At 43.6% G+C, this 22,101-nt stretch overlaps 1 protein-coding gene across 1 annotated transcript in view; it reads right to left on the bottom strand.

Annotated features, from left to right (window-relative positions):
* Positions 1 to 13,598, bottom strand: part of MED13 (mediator complex subunit 13) — a 303,754-nt gene extending 290,156 nt beyond the window's left edge. The window contains exons 1-2 of the mRNA XM_029611551.1: positions 12,939 to 13,598; positions 10,047 to 10,281 (exon numbers count right to left, since the gene is read on the bottom strand). Of these exons, the coding sequence (XP_029467411.1) occupies positions 10,047 to 10,281; positions 12,939 to 13,004 (301 nt within the window). The 5' untranslated portion in view covers positions 13,005 to 13,598. The remainder of the gene's footprint in view (positions 1 to 10,046; positions 10,282 to 12,938) is intronic.
* Positions 13,599 to 22,101: the final 8,503 nt, after the last annotated feature.

Genomic DNA, 22,101 nt, shown 5'->3' with positions numbered 1-22,101 from the left:
CTCTCCCACGGACTTTATTGAATGGGCCTGCAAAGGGGGGGGGGGGGGGGGGGGCGGAAATCACCACACACACACCTGGTCTCCTAAGACTGAACAATTAAATTGTAGTAAAATCACACTAGATAAATATAATTTGATTCCAAATATATATCATGCCAATATTAAAACAAAGCATCATTTCTCTACCACAGCAAGATTTGATATAATAGATTTCATATGAAGAGCTGTCAGCAAAAGCTAGCTTCCCACAATGCTTTTAAATACCTTCATTTTCTACCGTTTTTGTATTATTTTGAATTGACACAGTTTGTCCTTTTCTTACAAAAAAAAGGATACTGTATCTCTGTTTTCTATTCCAGTTTTCACCCTGTAGGCTGCTGTCCTTAGACCTTGTTCTTTTTACGCATGCCTCTGCATAATGCTGTTACTATGAATACTGCTGAAGCTGGGTTTTATTTACAGAGCAGGGATTTCAGGGCACCTAACCAAAGTCCCTTTCTATACATGTTCTCAATAAAGCAAAACTGCTTATCCATAATAGATGTTCTTTGAAGGCAGCAGCTCATCAGCCACATATGGAGGTTATGCAACTGTCTCGTAGTGCCTTGGAGAATCCTTCCACAGCTTTTTGGACATGTGTGCCGTTTCTTGCACACCGCCAGGCTTGCAGCCATTCAGTATATCACTTAGCTGCTAAAGCTTAGAAGAAAAGGTTAGGGAACAATTCCCCAAAAGGAAGGCAGATAAATTGTGTGGCTTGTTATATTGCTGTCAGAACATTTAAGTAAGCAATTTTGATTTATCTGACAACAAGGAAATTTATTTATTTATTTATTTAACATTTTTATATACCGGGCTTCATGCAGGATTGCATATCAGCTCGGTTTACATTATAACTGAACAAGACATGCATGTAGAATGCAAGTTACATAGAACAGGGACTTGACGCAGGGTTCCATTCCTCCCTGCTTAATCAGACAGAACATGACTACTTGGTCATCTGTTTGCATTAGGCCAATTTTGTTGACCACCTGAATTCTAAAAGCCTTCAAAACCACTTTCATCTTCACCAAGTTATGAACTGAAATTTTTTTTGGAAATGCTAGGAAATGCAAAGGAACCACACACACACACACAGAAAGACAACCTGAACAGCCACCAAGAGATGAATAAGAAAAAGATTTTACGGTGGGAACCTCCAATGTCATCCCTTTTTCCCTCCTGTAAAACAAGGCAATACAAAACCATAAAATTTGGGCTATAGGACAAAACTGGGCTCTACTCTGCCAACAGGCCTTGAAAGATAGTATACCTAGCATCCCAACAGGAAGTTGGGATGCTAGGTATACTATACTGAAATGTGAATCAATGGACTGAACGCCAAATCTAAGGAGATAAGATCTTAGATTAGCAACAGACATCATCTCATGGCCCTGACATGATCTAAGATGAGATTCACCAGGGCAGAACAATGAAATTTGTAATCTGCTACCCAATTTCAGACAGCTCTTTGTTACTGCAATGCTTACCTTGTTTATATATATAAAAAAGGTTTGCTGTAATATTTACTAGTAGCCCAAAGAAGGCAATACATCTCTTTCAATCCAATAAATGCATGAGGATGACTGATTAAGGTGGGAGTCCAACACTAACTTAGGACGGATGCAGAGATGGTAGTGTAAGATGCAAAAGTCACCAAGGCCTAGAAATCACCAAATCTAAGCAGTAAAGCAACCATTATCAAAAAGGTAACCTTTCAGGTCAGGTACTTGAACATACAAGAGTCTAGGGGAGAAAAAGGGTCTTTCAACACCCGGGTTAGAAACACAATGATATCCCATAACATAGCTGAGGTTTGGGAGGAGGCTTCAATTGCAGCAAACCCTGCATAAACCTGACAAAGGATGCACAGAATTCACATGAGACGGCAAACCTCCTCTGTTAGAAACCATTAACTTGCTGGTAAGTTCCTTTTGTACAAGTCAAAAGGATTCAAAACATTATCTGAGAACCAGTGTCTATAATACAGCCCTCTAAATATTCAGGCTGCAAGGGCCAAAAAACAAGATGGAGCAATGGTCCTTCGTTCTGACTAGAGAACACTTGGACATCTCCAGAAGGAGAGGAAATCATATGTCTTAACCAAGAGTTTTATAAAGATTTTGGCTACCAGGGAGACCAGAGGATAAGCATAGAGGAGACTTGTCCTCCAATAAAGAGAGGTAGGGTCTGCTTCCAGCCTGTTTTGGTATCTTCCTGAAAGCAGCTTCCTATTCAGGTCTGGCAGAAACAAGAGTACCCTGAGACCACTTGTGGAGGTCTAGCAGGTGACAGCCAAAGAAATACCAGGACATTATTCTCTTCCTGCAAGGTTATGTTATGCTGACATCTTGACAGCTTCTTGACGCAGGGTTCCATTCCTCCCTGCTTAATCAGACAGAACATGACTACTTGGTCATCTGTTTGCATTAGGCCAATTTTGTTGACCACCTGAATTCTAAAAGCCTTCAAAACCACTTTCATCTTCACCAAGTTATGAACTGAAATTTTTTTTGGAAGGACCAGTGAATCAGGTCCGAAGGCCCTTTAGATGAGCTCCCAAGCCCAGATTGGATGCACCAATGATGAGCACTATTGGTCAAACAAACAGAACCACCACAAAGAAATGATTTCTTAGCTCTTCCATTTGTGCATATTTAACATATGCCAGAAGTAACCTCTTCCAGAACATGATACAGTAATAAAATATCTATATGATCAGAGCCTACTGAGAATTAAAGATTTCTTGGACTTGCTTCATATGTATTGTTCATATTATTCCCAAGGTATATCTCCATATGTTTACCATGGGAATAATATGAACTGTTGCAGCCATGATGCCTAGCATTTTCAGTATGGACTGCTGCCTTTGGCCTCTGATTTACCTTCTCTGCTGCAGCCACAATGTATTTGCACTACCACAGGGGAGACAGGCCTTGGCCTAAGTTGCATTTAACTGGGCCTCTATAAAAAATGCAAATATGGTGATGGGCTTAGATGAAGCTTGGAAAAGTTGCTGACAAAGCCTTGAGACAACACCACATGGATAGTGATTGGCACAGATTAACTTGTCCATGCCCAAAACATACTCTTGATCAGTCAGTCATCCAGAAAGGGAAGCAAAGATGCCCAACCTGTGCAAATACATGACAAGTGTCAGACATTTGGTAAAACCCATAATATAAAATCTAGTCCAAACATGCAAGACAATACTGAAAGTTGTTATGATCCTACTACAAATCTGAGATACTTCCTATAACTTGGGCATAGACCTCCTTGACTTCCAGAGGCAAGAGTCAGTTCTCTTGATTTAGCAGAGGGAGAACAATACCTTGGGAAATACTCTTGAATATTTCCTTTTGTAAGAATGCATTCAATGACCTTAAATTTAGGATAGGTCAGAATCCTCTGGTTTTCTGGGTAACCAGGAAGTTCCTGGAATAAAATCCAATTCTCTTCTGAAGTGGGACAGGTTCAACAGTTCAAGCCCACAAAATGGATATATCTGACTTGAGCAGATACTGGTATAGAGATGATGTGAACATTCTTTCAGGTTGACGGTTTGGAAGGATTTCCAGAAAGCCTAACTTGTAATTGTTCTTGAGAATCCAAAGGACCTACAGTAACTATAAAATGTCTATACTCCTTTGAATATTTCACATTTTGTGTCAGTGAATCAGACTTGAAATCATTTAAATGAGCATTTCTCCCCACATATACTTCACGAGGTCCATATTCAAAAGCCATTTAGACGGATAACCCAAAAGTTAGGAGTGGACTGGATCTAGCCGCATAAATGAAACAGCTAACTCCCATATTCAGAGTTAGCTGCTTAACTTATGCGGCTAACTCTGTTCATGCCAGTGACCTGTCCCAAAGTTAGCCACAAATATTCAGCAGTGCCATGATTATCATGTGATTCAGTACAATTTAAGACAGATGGGGCCAATTCACTTGGTGTGAACTATTGAAGGCTACTGGTTACACCAAAGTATTACGCATTTCTAAAGAAGTATGGGGAGAGAGGGGGGGAGCAAGGGTGAGGAAGCTTGCACAATTATCCAACAAGGATATTCCATGTTCTTATTTCTACTTTGTTTTCTAAAGAATTCTGGAATATATTTTTCTCTTGGCAGTTGCGGGGTAGATAGTAAAATGTATTAAACTTGTGTGTTCCACCTAATGGGCTAAATGAGGCAACAAAAAGTGAACATTTTGGAAGTGGGTATGGACTTTCTGTAGCCACTGTAGTTGTCCAAGATTACAAGGTGCCAATATTTTCAAAATTATGTAACCTCTCCTTTATTGGGGAGGGCGGATCTTCCAGAACATGGATAGGAAAGATGGTTATTTTGTTTGGAAACAGTCAAAACCTGGACTCCAAATTTGACTGGGTAGCAGCATGAGAGATTGAGGTTCTCTACTCATAATAGGGAGTAATCAAGCTCCAACTCCTAGGGTGAGAAATTCTCTTCGATTCGCCTCTTCAGAAGAAGCTGAATCTCTCTCAGAAGAGAGAAAGGCTGGTCTGGAAGTCCCTGATATATGATTAAGTGTGCTATCTAGTTTGTCACCCACAGCAATGCAAGTCCATGAATGTCAATGGCCACAGCAGACACTCATTACAGTTTCAAATCCATCACAGGCTGACCAAAGTAAGTGCATCTCACACTCCTCCCCATCCATAAGGAAATTAAGTTCTTTATTTCTCTTCAAAGAGAAACTGATTGAAAGTTTGTGCTTCATCCCAAACTTTGCAAGTAGTTAACCATATAGATTCTGTAGTCAGCTATTGGGAAAATGAGCACAAAATGTTTCCTAATAAGAGGTCCAGAGTTTTAAGCTCATGGCCAGGTAATACAAACATGTATTTTAGGCTACTTGGCCATTTTAAAAACATATTTAACCAACAGCTTCTGATAAGAGAGCAAGATACTGTAGAAATCTAGAGCTGCCTGAACAGGATATTTCATGTCCACATTCTTATTCACAGGCACCACCAAGTGTGGGTATTCCCACAGGCTGTTTAATATCCTGTATAAGAGGAAAGACATTGCCACCAACCCCTTAGGTTTGCCTATAAGAAGAGGTTAGGCTGTTCAGTTTGGAGAAAACATGGCTGAGGATATAAGAGGTTTATAAAATCGTGACTAGAATAGAACAGGTGAATGTTAATCAATTACACTGGTCTACAGCCAAAATGCTTCCAATATGAATGTAGTCAAATTTTACTAAATCTGAGTCACAGAGAATGAAAATGATGCTTAAAATTGTTGATAGCTAATAGGTCAGTATATACGACCTTTGACTTGGGAATCACAGAGGATAAGTGATTTAAGATGGGAAAGGATCTCAAATTAATGATAAATTCTCTCAGATACAACAAGGCAGACAACTACAAAGAGTTGATAGAAAACTTCCTCAAGGCATACAAAAGACTTGGCTGAAACTTGTCACTAATCAAGCCCAGCATCCTGTTTACATCAGTGGCCAATCCAGGCTACAAGTACCTGGCAATTGAAGATCCCATGCTACTGATGCCAGTAATAGCAGTGGCTATTCCCTAAGTCAACTGGATTAGTAGCAGTTAATGGACTTCTCCTCCAAGAACTTATCCAAACCCTTTCTAAACCCAGTTACACTAACTGCACTAACCACATCCTCTGGCAAAAAATTCCAGAGCATAAATGTGTATTCAGTGAAAAAAATATTCTCTGATTAGTTTTAAATGTGCTACTTGCTAACTTCATGGAATGCCCCCTAGTCCTTCTATTATCCAAAAGAGTAAATAACAGATTCACATTTAACAATTCTAGACCTCTCGTGATTTTAAAGACTATCATATCCCCCCACCCATCTCTTCTCCAAGTTGAACAGCCCCAACCTCTTTAGCCTTTCCTCATAATGCAGCTGTTCCATCCCCGTTATCATTTTGGTCACCCTTCTCTGTACCTTTCTTCTAGTGCAACTATTTTTTTTTTGAGATGCAACGACGAGAATTGTACACAGTACTCAAGGTGCAGTCTCACCGTGGAGCGATACAGAGGCATTATGACATTTTCCGTTTATTCACCATTCCCTTCCTAATAATTCCTAACATGGTTTGCTTTTTTGACTGCCACAGCACACTGGGCCAACGATTTCAATGTATTATCCATTATGATATTATAAGCAATCAAAAAAACAAGATATCCAAACTTTATCCACTTGTGCTGTTATCAACACAAAATTTTATCCAATAATTTTTGAATAATTTTCATAAATTATTGGATAAAATTTTGTGTTGATAACAGCACAAGTGGATAAAGTTTGGATATCTTGTTTTTTTGATTGCTTATAGTTTGATACATAAAACAAGAGCTGTGGTTCTTTGTGCTTGAATTTATCCATTATGATGCCATCTTTTTCCTGGGTGTTAACTCCTAATATGGAACCTAACATCATGTAACTAGAACATGGATTATTTTTCCCTATATGCATCACCTTGCACTTATCCACATTAAATTTCATCTGCCATTTGGATACCCAGTCTTGCAAGATACTCCTGCTATTAATCACAATCTGCTTGTGATTTAACTACTCTGAATAATTTTGTATCATCTGCAGACTTGATCACCTCACTCATTGTATTCCTTTCCAGATAATTTATAAATATACTGAAAAGCACCAGTCCAAGTACAGGTCCCTGAGGCACTCCACCGTTTACCCTTTTCCACTGAGAAAGTTGACCCATTTAATTCCACCCTCTGTTTCCTGTCTTTTAATCAGTTTGTACTCTTATCTACATTTTTTTCCCACCAAACTGCAGAGCAATGAGCATAGCAAGCAATTTCACCAGGACACTGCAACAATGGAAAAATGGCATCAGGGCAAATGGAGCCCGTCAATGCTTGCAGACTATTGCTCGCCAGTGACGAGAGATATTTCATTTAATGAATACAAGAGACAAGCCAAGAAGAGCAGAGTAACCACTGAATAAGGATTAAATTATGTACGTATACATACATAAAATTTACTATTAAAAAAAGGCCAAAAACTATTTCTGTAATCCTTTTGCCGATTTAGTTTTTAAAGTGTTACATAAACAGGACAAGTGAAATATTATGCAACCATAAATATACTAAAAGACCTAAGTTTACAATTTATGATTAAAGCTATCTACGCAACAGACATAAAAATGTAAAAACTTAATCATAGAAACGGTAGCCAATCAGCTGGTTTAATTGTCATATTTGAATTCAGTTCATCAACATCAATAATAAATGGCACATTTTATCGCTGAAGCAGATGACTTCTAAAAATGTGTGTATCAGTGTTATTTACGCTTTCAAAAAATACAAAGACTAGGGAACACTTCATGAAGTTACACATTCAAAACAAATTGGAGAAAATTATTTCACTCTATGTATAATTAAGCTCAGGAATTCATTGCCTGAGGATGTGGTTAAGGTAGTTAATATACCTGAGTTTAAAAAAAAAAGGAAGGTTTGAACAAGTTTCTGGAGAAGTCCATAAACTGTTATTAACCAAACAGACTAAGGGAACAGCCACTACTTATCACTATGCTATAGAAGCATGGGATCCATTTACTTTTTGGGATCTTGCCAGGCACTTGTAACCTAGACTAGCCTCTGCTAGAAGCAGGATACTGGGTTTGATGGACCCTCAGTCAGACCCAGTATGGTAATTATGTTCTTAGGTACTTCAAAAAATTGAGTAAAGCGGCCCTGACTGCTCCTGAAACTTGTGAATCAAATGAGAAGTTTGTACTAAGAATGCTGAAGGTTAAGATAAAAGATTTTCTCGGGGATAGGAACAATTCTTGCCAGTTGCAGAGAGGGCTCTGAATGATGGCCTGGCAAGGAGTCCTCTTCAGACGTGCTCTTAACACATGAGACAGGCTCTGTGATCTCAGTCTCTGACTCGTCTAAATGCTTATGAGTTTGAGAATGTACCATTCCAGGCACAGCAAGTGCCAAAAGCACAAGTTTAATAGAAAACATAACAGAAGTGGTCGATTGTGTGACATCCCGCCACAAGGAGGTGAACACCACTTTTGGCACAGTTAGCATGGGAGAACCTAACCCGCATCAACATGCCCACAGTTGAAATCCCCAAACATGCAACTCAATATATCTGAAGTGCAGACTGAACACATCTGTGACCATCTTGTCTATCTCCAGTTGATACATTGGTACATACAAGACTGTATTATACCTCATAGGACTATACATCTTCAAATACTGTGCAGAGATAATGTTTGAAGCCTAGTGGATGGCCTTTAGGAGACAGTTCAGCCTCAAAATGGAAGACTGGCATGACTGGATTCTTCCATGACAAGCCACTTCAGAGCATGGGCAATCTCAGCTACATCAAAGCTCTTGGAGCCATGCATTAACAAGGTATACCAACACCTTATCTGGAGGCTCAGCACTTGACCACTTCAACTCAAGAAGAATCTTTCAAGCCCTTATGGTGATTCAAGCATGGGGAGGTCTTTGGTTCAAGGCATCAAATCAGTTAAAGACTGCTTCCATAAGACTTTAGTCAGCTTCCTGGACTAAACTGAACTTATTCATACTAGACCGATAGGAGCAATCTCCTGATCAGCCTGAACTGCTCTCAGTAACATCCTGACACAAATGCTGCACAAAGATGACTTAACCTCCACCCAGTCTGCCATTTGATGATACATGAAGAATATACACTGCAAGCACTTCAAGAAGTAGCTGGCTTCCCAGGTATGAGGAGGCAAATTGATCAAAAAATAAAAGAAATCTTCAGAGTAAAGATGCAGTAAGGAGAGAAAATCCTTCTGGATGGACCACTTATACCAAACAGATTCGTGTGGGGAAGAATAGCGGCCACTTAGTTATGGAGAGCAGAAGTGCTGAAGAAAAACTAAAAACTTAGAAAATGCTGAAACCGCTAACCAGGGTGCTACTCAGGAAAAAAAAAAAGAGCTTAGCTGAAAACTGGCTAGTATTCACATCAAAAAAATATCCCTAGGTGAAAAAGACACAGTGGATTGGTATGGAGAACACCCTCTTTATCAACAAAAAACTATTTAAAAATGAGCACCTGAAGGTCAAGTAGCATGCAGAAGAGCACCACACACATGCTTAGAATGTCTCCCTAAAAGCTCAAAAAACAACCCTCATATCAACAAAAAAAAAACAGAGACAGTCATGTGAACAGTTCCATTGCATCTTCTTGTCAGAGAAACAACACAGAACATCCAAGAAACATAGAAGGAAGTCCAACTGCTAAGTAAGGATAACCAGGTAAAAATAAAAAAATGTAAATTAGTTGAAAGAATGTAAAAACCAATGCATACTATAATTAGAAACATTCGGAGATTCAACTCAAGACTGAGGTTAAACAGAAGTCTTAAAAATGTATTTCTTAAAAATGTCTTTTTGAGGCACTTACAGAACATGCTCATGAAGGTTCCCAAACAGTGAAAGAATTCCTCTTTCAATTTGAGATTCCAAGCTCTGATACTTAAGAGTTGGCAGGATGCTGACACCACCAGTGTATGGAACCAGCTTCCTGTTACCTACACCATTTTGGCTGCTGATGGTGTTAATTTTCATAGTCAGGCTCGCAGCTCTTTCGGGATATTTGGAGGACTGTTTCTGGACCTCTTCACCAGAGTTCATGTTTTCCTGCCATGTTCTTAAATGAGATCAAAGAAATACAGAACTTTTTTTGGAATCTGGGGAGATCACCTCCTCTAGATATTCCAAAGGTAACAAAATTATAAAATTGACTCTATAAAAGTGGCAATGCTATGATACCATTATGACATTATGGATTAGAGCTCTGCTGAGGAATGGAAAACAGCTACAAAGGGAACCAAGAAACAACAAGAATGAAAGTTAAGTCCCTGGATTGGACACACAAGGTTACCTTTTTGAGTTGGCTGTATGTTTAATTATTACAAAAAGAAAACAAAGCGACTGCTTACTACACTGAAAATAACGTACAATTTCACCATTTCTTACCCAATAAATCATGATGAATCAGATCAGCAAAGTTAGGGTCCTCTCCCCACCAGAATATCCACAGCTCCCTGCGCCCAGGCCTCTGATCCCGCTGCCAAACACTCAGTACATCTGCCTTTAGACAGCAACTGAAGCTGCTCAGGATGGGGTCCTCTTCTGTCACTGGAGAGAGAATGGGGGCAGACGTTGGACCCTGCCATACATATCGCTTCCATTTAATCCCAGTTAAATCAGCCTGAAAAGAAAACAAAAAGAAAACTTAGTTTATTTTGTATTGGTTTGTATAATGCCTTAAACTAGGGATGGCCAACTCCAGTCCAAGTGCTACAAACATATTTCGTTTTCAGGATAGCCACAATAAATCTGCATGAATTGCATATGAGAGTGCATGCAAATATATTTTATGCATTATTCCTTATGGATATCCTGAAAACCAGACATGTTTACAGTATTCTAGGACTGGAGTTGCCAAACTCTGCCTTAGTCTATGGTGCACAATGCTACAATACCAAATGCAAAAGTACATAGGTCATACACACAACAGAGTTGACAAACCTAAGAAGCCAAATAATCTAGTTAATAGGATGGCATGGGATATACCAGGTGGAGATAGTGGGAGCAGTGATGTGAAGACTAAGAAAGTAGTGTAAACACAAAGGCAAAGTTAAGAGTACTAAAAAATTTGAATCTGCCTGAAAGAGGAGAAGAGAGGATGGTACAGAATGACTGACAAAAAATGATCAGAATGGAGAAAAGGAATAACAGGGAAAAGTTTTACAAAATATTAAATCAGAATGGTTTAAACTGACAGCAAGTAAGAAGAGGCAACCAATGAAGTAAGTACCAGACAAGAGAAGCATGAGAATTTTAGCGTTATAAAGTAAACAGCACAGTACAGAATTAGCTGGGAAGGAAGCGTATAGGAATTAGGCCATTAAAAGAACAGTCTATTCCAGACCTTCCCAAACCTGCCCTGTAGACCCCCTAGTCAGTCAGGTTTTCAGGATATTCACAATAAATATGCATGAGAAATTTGCATAAGAGTCTCCATTATGGGCAAATTTATCTCATGTATATTCATTATGGATATCCTGAAAGCCTGACTGGCTATGGGATCCCCAGGACAAGTTTGGGAAGACCTATCTAGGCCTAAGTGTACAAATATAACTGGAAGCACTGAAGTTTGAAAAAAGAGAGGAAGAAATGAACAAGAGGCTATGAAGTTGGTAATGGAAACGCCACAGGTTTTCACCAATTGTCTGACTGTCATCACAGTAAGATCTAACAATGGAAAGAGGAGGTTTGAAAGATTGAACACAAAGCTAAAGACAGAATTACAAGGGGGGGGGGGGGGAGAGAGAAACCAAAGTCCATAATGGAAAAAGGAAAAGAAAAAACAAAGGCGAGACTAAATAGGGGATAACACTGAGAAGCATAGAACCGCAGTTTTGTCCAGATTTGTTCTAAATGTATAGTCAAACTTCCATTTATATACAGTACTGTGATAGTTCACAGTTCATCAAATGAGGTAAAAAAGAACAAAAAAAGACACTATTCACCTCTATTACTTAAACCAAATAAATTACCATTTTATTAACTACCAGCTTTTTATTTTGCCTCAAACTTGAAAATACATCCATATCACTTTAAACAATCTTTTTTATGCTGAACACAAAACTGCACATGAATACTGCTCCTTTAACAAGCAAAAGAATTCCAAAGTCATATAGTACTCCCCTGCAAGCGAGAGTCTAAGGCCTAAAACTGAAAGTGCTCCTCCACTCTGACAGCTAAAGGTGGGGAAAAACAACTATTTATTCTACAGGTTTCTGGTTAGAAAGATGAGCTGTCTGGGAGAACATTCCACAACCAGAACTGCTTGGAAAGCAACAATAGAAAGATTTCAAGGTTTAACACTGTGATCACTTAGTAACAACTGGAATTCCACCACCTCTTCAGCCTGCCTTCAAAGGATATAGCAGGGGAAAGCCTGAAGAGAGACAATGTCTTCCCCTCATTAATCAAACTCCACTTCAGTAGGATAGAGGTTACATTTGACAACAGATTTTCTACAACATTTCATATATCCCATCCCAGCTTCCTGAATCACTGCCTGCACAAAGTGTAAAAAAAAAAAAAAATCTTCATACTAAACATACAATGACAGCTTCTTTGGAAGTTTTTCCTTTTGTTTTGGGCACCCAAGGTTAAAAAGAAGCTGCAACAGTTGCTAGAGTCTCATCTTTTCACAATGCTCCAGCAAACAGAATTTAGTTCATCACATCCTTAAAGTCCAGGCCTGCCCCACCAACTTCAAACTCAGCACATCCACTTTCTAGCCATGTCCACATCTTTCCAACAACCCACACTGGAAAAATAAAGCTAACATGCATATGAGTTTTGCGACAGTAAAACAGATCCTATCCATTGGGCTTAACACACACATTGAATAAAAGGGTCAACATCCTATAACCACCCACTAAAGATGGTGCAAGGTCTCCAGTAAGACAAAAACATGGACCCACTCGGGAATTCTTCTAAAAATGTATCCGCGTTTACCTATCAAAGTACTTAAATTGTCAGAGCAAGGGATGGGGGGGGGGAGGGACTCAGAGTGGCGGTGGCGGCAGGCTGGGCAAAAGTTCTTGGGTTTCTTGGTGGGGGGGGGAGGAGCTGGGATGTCCTATCCCGTCCCTCTCCCCCCCCCAAAAAAAATATTTAAAAAAATACAATAAAAATAACTCAGGCTTGAAGGCCCTGGCAAGGCCACGGTGGAGAAAATGGCTGCTTCTGCCTGTCGCCCCCCCTTTTAGTTTCTTGTTGGGGTTTCCTTGTTATTTGGGGGGGGGGGAAAGGGATTTTTTGGGGAGGGGGGGGGTCCTACTGACTTACCAGACAGAAGAGATTGGAATGGCAATCTTCCAGGCTGGCCCCGTTCGGCACGAAGCATGAACTCATCCTCACAGCCCGGGCCAGCACGCCATTATCCCAGTCCCGAAGAAGAAAAGAAAGGAGCCGGCCGAGGCAGGGGCGAGGGGGCCGCACGGAGCCCGGGCTTCACATCACATCCCCAGGCGGAGGCAGGCGAGGGCCCGGGACAATAGATTAAAAAGATTTTAAAAGAAGTTGCTGGCGACGGGGGTGGGGTGGCCTGCCCTCTCCCTCTCGGATTTATTTCTTAAAAAAGAACAAAAACAGTTTAACAAAACACTAAGAGTGGGAGGAGGAGGAGGGGCGAGGCGCCCGGCGATGTCCGTGTCGGAGTCTCTCGGTAAAATCCCGGGCCCCGCTCCCCTCAGAGCCGCTACCGCCGCCGCCGCCGCTGCTGCTGCTCCTCCGCCCGCCGGCCCGCGCCACCTCGGCCGCTGCCGCCCTTCCGCGCTCCGCAGGCCTCGGGCATCTCCTCCCGAGCCCTGGCGCGCGCGCTCCGCCCTCACTGTCGCCGCCGCCGCGTCTCCCGTCCGGGTTTTTTCGGGTATTTTCCTCTCATTTGAATTCACGGATTCCTTTCTTTAATGGCGGCCGCAGGGACAGCTCGGCCTCTCGCCGCCGGTTGGCTGCCGGCGGGTCACGTGGGGGCCGTTAAAAGGTATTGCGAGGAGCTGGTTGGGAAGAGAGTTGAGGAAGGAGGAGGTGCGCTGGCGGCCGGCCGCCTGTAGGGGGCGAGCAAGAGGGGCAGAGAAGCGCCACCGAGCCGCCGCGGCCTTCTGTTGTTACGAGAGCGCCATCTAGGGGCCGCGCCGCAGCGATACTGGAGTCCCGGAGCGCAGGCTTTTGGTGCCGTTTAGTCGCGATGCTGTAAACAGTGAAATGATAGGCAGAGCCATTTACCCGTTATTACAAAACAATTCAATGGGCTTAAAAGGTTTCTAAAGCTTTTTCTTTATCCTCAAGTGAATTACTGAAAATGCTTAGAACAAAAAGGATGCTGGCGGATGAAGATCGAATCTGTGAATAGCTGTCTGTAACATTTGCTTATTTACAATTAAATATTTTTGCATACTCTGTAGCACTACGTTAGGATTTATTTTTTTAACTTAATTAATCAAATATGGCTTATAATATGCAAATGAAAACATCTAGTCCTTTAAAAGATCTAGCAGCTCAGAGGAGGGATTTCCAGATGAAAGGGGATAGTTTTCCCCAGATGTATTGAAGATAAGAAGCAGGAGGTATTTTGCTGTAGTTACACTCTTCACCAATATTGTTTGGGGTATTCTGAGATAAAAGACCTCAAAGTCTCAACGCGGCAGTTTGGCTGTGAAAGGCAATTTTGACTCCTTGCGAAAAGACAAACATTTGTTTGTGGTTGTTATTTAGTCTCAGCACTCACCTGGGGCCTGATTTACTGAGGGTTTTCTTTCCTCCTTTCTATGGAAAAAGAAAATCAGGTCCATGGAGCTCAAAGGAAGATGTTCAGTAGGGATAGAGTTTTGATGCTGCTAGAATAAATTTAAATCCTGATTTTATGGAGGAAAAATTTGAAGACTGTAGCAGTGTCTTTTGTGTGCTTCATAAAAGCAGGGCTTAAGATGTCAATGTTCAAATCGGGCAAACCTCTTCCAGGTTTCTCTTTTTTTTTTTTTTCAGACAGAAAAACGACACAGAGGCTGGTGCCCCTGATTTAATGGACTCTTGTCTGCAAAGGCTTATACTCCAATAAATCTATTTATCTATAAGCAGCCATCAACCTCTGTTGTTTTTTCTACTGCAAATTAAACCCTAGATTCATCAAAATGCATTATTAATGCAGTGATAACGCCTGCATTAAGAAAAAGGGGCATGTTTAGGAAAATTTTAGAACTTATTGCTCCCTGCGATAGTTCCTATTTTTTGCATCTTGTGCTGGGGAGGGAGAGAGACTCTGGGAAGGGTCTTACAATGTATAACTATTTATATCTCTATAGGAGGGCCATCTAGTAGGTCAAGGTGAGGTGTTGGTGGTGCTTTAGGGTTTAAGGGACACTTTCTCATGTAGAGTGAGACGCATGAATAGCACAGTACACCTTGGTGAAAATTTGACGTCATATATTAGATAATATAGTACATAATTTCATCTTTGTGAGACTTTCCTCACTCCAAATGATGAGAAATCTTCACCAAGGTGTACTGTGCTGTTCATACGTCTCACTCTACATGAGAAAGTGGCCCCTAAACCCTAAAGCACCACCAACACCTCACCTTGACCTATTAGATGGCCTTCCTATAGAAATATATAAATAGTTGCACACTGTGAGGCCCTCCCCAGAGTCTCTCTCTCTCCTTCTCTCTCCTTCCACTAGGAAAAATTGCATTTGCGCCATGTGTTATGGCGTTAATGCCATAATGCATTTTGATGAATGACCCTATGTCAGCTACCTTCCTGGAGAGATTTAGCTCTCAGAAATTCAATTTGCAAGTTTTGTTTCCAAAAACATGTAAAACATCAAAATAAAAGCTGCAAATACCCAGCTCCCAATAGTTTGTATGAGGCATTATTTTATGACATCCAGTAAAACATAGCAGAAGAACTGCCAAACTGGGTCAGAGTAAAGGTCCATCTGATCTTCTGTCCTGGCTCTGACAGTGGCAATGGATCAGATGGACCTTTTGATCTGAAGCAGCCTATGGCATTTCCTCTAAGCAGTGGCAAGCAGCCAGTACTTAGAAGAAGCAGGGCATATGCAGAGTGGTCCATCCCTTCTCATGCTCCTCTAGTTTTTATTCTAAACCATGGTATAGCATGCACTCAACCTGGGATGACATGCCTGACTGTTATGGTACACACCCTGTTACTGTTCTCTCTTTCATACATTTCTTTAGTCCTTTTTTTTTTTTACAAACTTGCTTCCAATGACTTCCTCAAAGTTATTAACATTGCAGAAAGTATTTTCTTTTGTTTTAAATCTGCTACCTGCTGGTTTCATTAGGTGCCTCCTAGTTATTGTATTGTGAAACATAGGGCCAGATACACTAAAAGATTTTTCCCATTTTGTATCTATGGTATAACAAGATTAGAAAGGTGTACTCCAGTGAATACACAATATTTCCCAAGAAGTTCTTTACATTAGTGCAAATTTCCAAAACTGCTCTGGGTGTGGTGGTAGGTGTATGGGACATGGGGCGGCTTTTTGTGTATATGGGCAAGAGTGAGACTATGTGTGTGTGTGCATGTGTTTGAGAGAGAGAGATAATTGTGTGTGTGTGTGTGTGTGTGTGTGTGAGAGAGAGAGAATTTTGTGTGTGCCTGTGTGTCACAGAGGGAGGCTTTTTTCTCTTAGTGTGTGTGTGTGTGTGTGTGTGTGTCTGAGAGAGAGAGAATTTTGTATGTGTGTGAGAGGATTTTGTGTGCCTGTGTGTCACAGAGGGAGGCTTTTTTCTCTTTGTGTGAAAAGGAGGCTGTGAGTGTATGCATGTGAAATTTAGGATGCCACTTTCTTGACTCCTCTTCCTGTTCACCCCCTTCAGTTGCTGCTAACTTTAAAAAAACGGTTTTCCATTCATTCTCTCACCCATTTCCCCAGGGAGTGCAGCAGCAAGGATTACACTGTCCATTTCATGGCGCAACTGCCCACCCACCTCCATGTGAGCCATGACACAGAAATGAGCGCATTTTCCATCCATCTTCAACTTATATACATAATTTTCCCAGCAAAGTATAATTATTTGTATAAGTTGAAAAAGGAGGACAGAAATTGGGAAGGACAAAATGGTGTTCTCCAATGACTGTAAAGAATCCCTGACTAGCTTAGTACAGCCAGTTGTACTAAGTGTAGCAAAAAAAAAATCCCCATTTTGAAATTTGTTATTGTATTTTAATTTTATTTTAAATTATTTTATGTTATTTTGAAATTTGTATATTTGTGCAGGCAGTAGTGGATGGGGCAGGGGGTCAAAATAGTGTCCCACACATCTGAAAATAAAAAATGCATGCACTGCTTTTCCTCCCCTGACTGGACATTACCTACAGGAAGGCTTCTTTTTAATGCAACTAAAAGTATGCATGCTATGGAACCCATGTAAACGTTTAGCCACATTTGAGGTAAATTTTCAGTCAGGTCATATTTTTCTGGAGAATAGCTATATACCTACTTAAATGTGTTTTAAAATAACCTCCCTATGTCTATGGTAAAAAAAAAAAAAGTGAATTGGACCCTTTAGCATCTTTGTTGCTATTCTCTGTATCTTTTCTGGGCAACTATGTCCTTTTTGACAACATGCCAAGTGACCCAGTTCAAGGGGTAGGGGTTAGGTAAGTCCTGGATTTCTGATAACCCCATCCTGATGTAGTCTGGTACCTGCAACACTGGTTTCAAATGATAGAAGCAAGGACTTCAAATACCACAAGCAAGTGAAATGCAAATTAAAAAAAAAAAATCTCCCTCCTTGAATTGAGTCATTTGGTAGCTCTGTATTTGAGATGGAGGTAATCAGAACTGTAAAGAATATTCAAGATGTGTGAGTGCCATGGATTTATACGATGACATATAGGTATCGGAATGGGGTGGGCCACTCAGGCCATGACTTGATCAAATTTGGGTAGGGCAGCATCGTGATTCTACAGCTGCGAGAAGAGCCCCTAAATGTGGCTCTTCCTGGGGAAGTGCTGTGGGAGATCTAAGGCCGGGCAAGCAGCAGCATGTTCCAATGTGCTCCTGCCTCCCATGCTGGTCAGCAGCAGGAAGAGAAGAGCAGGGGCCATGTTGGGCCATATCCTCCCCGTCTGAGCCTTGGGCCTTCTGCAGAAGTCAGGCCAGGCAGCAAAAGGAAGAGCAGGACACAGCACGAGTGATCAACACTATCTTCCTACTGCCATCGATCGGGATGGGGAAGAGGGACCTAGGGGGTGACTAGAAGGGATAAAGGTTTTATAACTGTTACTGCTGAGAGTTAGTCTAGATTGGGGGAAGACAAGAGAGAAAGGGGGTTGACAGAGGCAGAGGGAGAAAAAAGAAGAAAGGGAGACGGGATGGGGGCATGGGGAGAATAGGGAATGGGGCAGAAGGAAGAGTGATGAGTGGGGGGACAGATAAAGGGTATGGGTGACAGAGGTAGGGCATTTAGGGAAGGGGCAGGGCTACTGTGAAGAAAATGGAGAGAGGAAGGGAGAGGGAAAGAGTTGGAAGGAAGAGAGTGGCAAGGATGGCACTCAGGCCCAGATTAAGCATAGGCAACATAGGCAACTGCCTAGGGCGACAAATTTTGAAGGCATCAAATATGCAGGCTTGTATTAGGGCCATGTGCTGGCACAGCTTCAAAGGATCATATCCATGGGACTCTGACCGCGAGCGTAAAAGCCCACGGAACTGCAGTGAGTGTGGGACCGACGATTGAGGAGGGAAAGGGGCTGCCAACAACCTGCCTGGCTGAATGGAGTGGAGACCAATTAAAATCCAGTTTGCAGCTGTGGAACTTCCTCAACACTGACATCAGCCAGAAACCACGAGCTTGTAAGCTGCGCATGCCGAAGGGGCATGCGTGTGGCTTAGATCGGCTTTGATCGCCTTCTCATCGTTCGATTGTTTGGCGAATATATGGGGCGTAAAAGAAAAGCCAAGTTTGTGACATCCTCTCCAGCTCCACAAAAAAACGGCCCCATGGATGCTCATGTAACCAGGAGAAATTCACCACAAAAGGACTGTGACAGAGACATATCGGTCACCGAAAAATGCTATACCTCCCTGCTTGGAGCTAGAACAGCAGGAAGCAGGTGAAGGAACTCTAACGATTAACATAGGTAGTGCACAGGTAAATACCGTGCATACATCTAATGTAACCCTAGGTGATCTCTGGAGGACGCTGATAAAGCTAGACTCTAATACAGGGGTGGGCAATTCCAGTCCTCGAGGGCCACAAACCTGTCGAGGTTTTAGGATATCCTAATAAATATGCATGACATAGATTTGCATACAACTGAGGCAGAGTGCATGCAAATCTCTCTCATGCATATTCATTAGGGATATCCTGAAAACCAGACTGGTTTGTGGCCCTCGAGGACCGGAACTGCCCACCCCTGTTCTAATATGTCGCAGATGAATTCTCTTTTTGTGCAATAGCTAATATGAATAAAATTGTCATTCAGGAACAGGGGAAAAGGTAAAAGGAGGTAGAGGCCTCAGTTGAAAACATGACAATAGAAATACAAAAATGTAAAAATGTTGGAAAATCTTCATACATCTGATAATATGGTATTACATACTGAATAAGAAAATATAGAACATTTTATCAGAATAAAGAACTTATGTTTTGTAAATTTTCCAATTACCAGATTACTCTCACCTTATGAGATGTTTTCGAAATATCTAAGGGAAAATTTGGCATGTGAATGTCACATAAGCGGGAATTCTTGGGAGCGATCCCAGCTAAGGGATTTTAGTGTGCCCTTGGGCCTTGGCCTGATCCTAGACGAATTCTGGACTGAACCGAGGGTTGGCGGCGTGTCTCAGCATGGGCGAAGACAAGGTGACCCTCTGCCGGACCTGCTTGCTTCCGGAGCCAACAATGTGAAGTTGGTAAGTGAACAGTCCTCCGACCGTTCCCAGCCCTTTCGGACCTGCCGCTTAGGATTGGCAAGAAGCAGCAGGCCGGACTCAGGGTAAGGGCAAGCGAAAGTTCAGGAACCGAAGACAGAGGCTGTGGAACAATGTACTGTAGACGTAGACTCAGGAACAAGGTACTGTAGATGAGACGAGAAGCTGGAAAGGTAGACATTGGCACTGTCTCTCAGGGCGCCCTACACAGTCCACCCACGGAATTGGTCACAGACCACCCTGTCCCACTGCGCGCCCTACACAGCCTGAAGAGGCTGGTCACAGACCACGCGGAGAGCGGGACGAGCACAGGAAGAAGTTCCAGCCAAGGCGAGACTCCAATGACGAAGCCGGTGTCACCCGGAGAACCGCAAGAGCTGGCAGGTCAGGAAGACTCAAGAACGCAGGAAATGAATCCAGCTGCAGGCAACTCCAATGACAAAGTAAGTATCACCCGGAGAACCATAGGAGCTAGCAGGTCAGGAAGACTTGAAGGCACAGGAGAAGAACATCAGGAAACCTGGAACGTCAGGAAGCAAGACATTGGGGAACGAAACATCAGGAAGCCTGGACAAGGGACCTCAGGAGATGAAGACATGAAACACAGGAAGCAGACGAGACATGGAGCTCCAACGAAGAATGAGACCTGACGGAGCGCTGGAAGAGGAGACATCCAGAGAGGTGTAACTCCAATGCAAGGCCAGCATGAGTGCTGGAGCAAAGCTTTTATACCCCAGGAGCAGGCAACTCCCTGGGAGGAGTCCAGATGGGCCGTCCCTCGCTGGCTTTATAAGAGTGGAGAAGAGCTGCGGGCCCGCCCCTTAGGAGAAGGGCATGGCCCACACCAGAGCATCCCGTCTACAGGCCCTGCAGAGATATCTGTACGCGGACCCCGCTCCACGATGGCGCCCGCTGGCAACGCATTTTTTGCGCCAGACGGGCAACCTGTGGTACGACTGGCAGCTGTGGGTCCTCGACCCGAGCGGCTTCACCCCCAAGAGGCTCTCGCAGCTGCCGGGATTCTACCGAGAGATGCTGAAGGCTTGGATGCTGCTGGAACTGACCAGGGGGTTGCCGAGCGGGCCGGGCGCCCTCCTGGGGGAGCCCCTCCTGCATAACCGCGCTCTTGGTTTGGTGGGGCTGGAGAAGAATGTCAGTCTGTGACGCTACCTAGTCGGTGACCAGGTGACCAGGGTCGGGGACATGCTAGTTGCCCCGCCTCAAGTCGTCGGCCACATCCTCAAGTTTGTGCCCGATGCTCTCTGTATTCTAGCGAGAGTCGTGAGCGAGGCGGGCCTGCTGCAGCCCGGGGCTCCCCGCCCGACCGCACCCCCTGGCCCCCCGGCGCTGATTATAGGGCCTAGGTTTGCCGAGGAGGGCGGGCCCCCTCGAAGAGCTGACGCTCCTCCTTGCGCCCACAGCCTTAGTAGGCTGTGGGAACTGCCTGTAGCAGACTTCTGGACCGTGTCCCGGAGAGTCCTGGGCCGGCTGGTGCTCCATACCGTCATTGCCTCGCCCTCGCCCCGCGGCCCGACACTCCCTGGCGGGAGGTGTTGCCGCCGAGGGGCGGGGACGGGAGCGGGCCCCGCTGGGGATCGTTCTATTCAGAGCTGATCCCCGGCTATGAAGGGGACTGCTCCTGGAGGTTGGTGCATGGGGCCATGGCCACCGGCTGGTTCAAGGCACAGGTTTTCCGGGAGGATCCCTCCTGTCCGTTCAACTGCGGGCAGGAGGAGGACCTCTTCCACCTGGGGCTTCAGTGCCCCAGGCTCACCCCCTTCCTGTCCTTTTTGAAAGGTTTGTTTTTGGGGTTTTGGTTAAATTTCACCCCGCACCACCTCATTTACGGGCGCGCACTTAGGAGGGGGTCTCTGCACCAGAGGGATGTCTTGGTCAACTATCTCCTGTCCACCGCCAGATCCTCAGTCTGGCGGTCGTGGCAGGAGATGTTGGCCGAGGGCCGGTCCCTGGGGTGCGAGGTCCTCTTCCGTTCGACGGTGCATGCCCGGCTGAAAGCGGAGCACTTCTGTGTGCTGTCCGCCGGGCGGGTGGAGGAGTTTACCCGCCGGTGGACAGTGGACGGGGTGCTCTGCTCCCCACCCCTCCCTCCCCTTTTTGAGTTAATCCCTTTGATTTGAGTTCTTTTCTGTTATAGTTTTGTTTTTCTTTTTGAGCACTTTTTGGGTGTCCCTTTCCCCTTTTCTTTTCCCTTCTCTCCCCTCGCCCCCTGCTAAGGATCAAAGCGTGAGGATGAGGGGGCCCCTTCCCTCCCTCCCCCCCCTTTTTGGTCCCGATAGGGTCCCTTCCCTTCCCCTGCTTAGTTGGCGACCCCCCCCTTTTTCCCTGCCCCAACCCCCGCCCTAATCGGCGGAAATTGCAGGCCCCCTACCCTTGAGGTCGTCAAACCCCCTCCCTCCCCCCCCTTACATGGGGTATGGCGGCCCGTTGCCGAGAAGTGGCGTCGGCATGGGCTGCTGCCCTGTCCCCCCCCTCCCCCCCTTGCGTGACAGTGGAGCGGGCAACAGAGGCCTGCCCGATAGGCCTTG

This window comes from Rhinatrema bivittatum, chromosome 8, assembly GCF_901001135.1.
Source record: "Rhinatrema bivittatum chromosome 8, aRhiBiv1.1, whole genome shotgun sequence".
Classification (NCBI taxonomy): Eukaryota; Metazoa; Chordata; class Amphibia; order Gymnophiona; family Rhinatrematidae; genus Rhinatrema; species Rhinatrema bivittatum.
The sequence above is the reverse complement of the archived record's forward strand: the minus strand, read 5'-3'. Positions and strand labels throughout refer to the sequence as shown.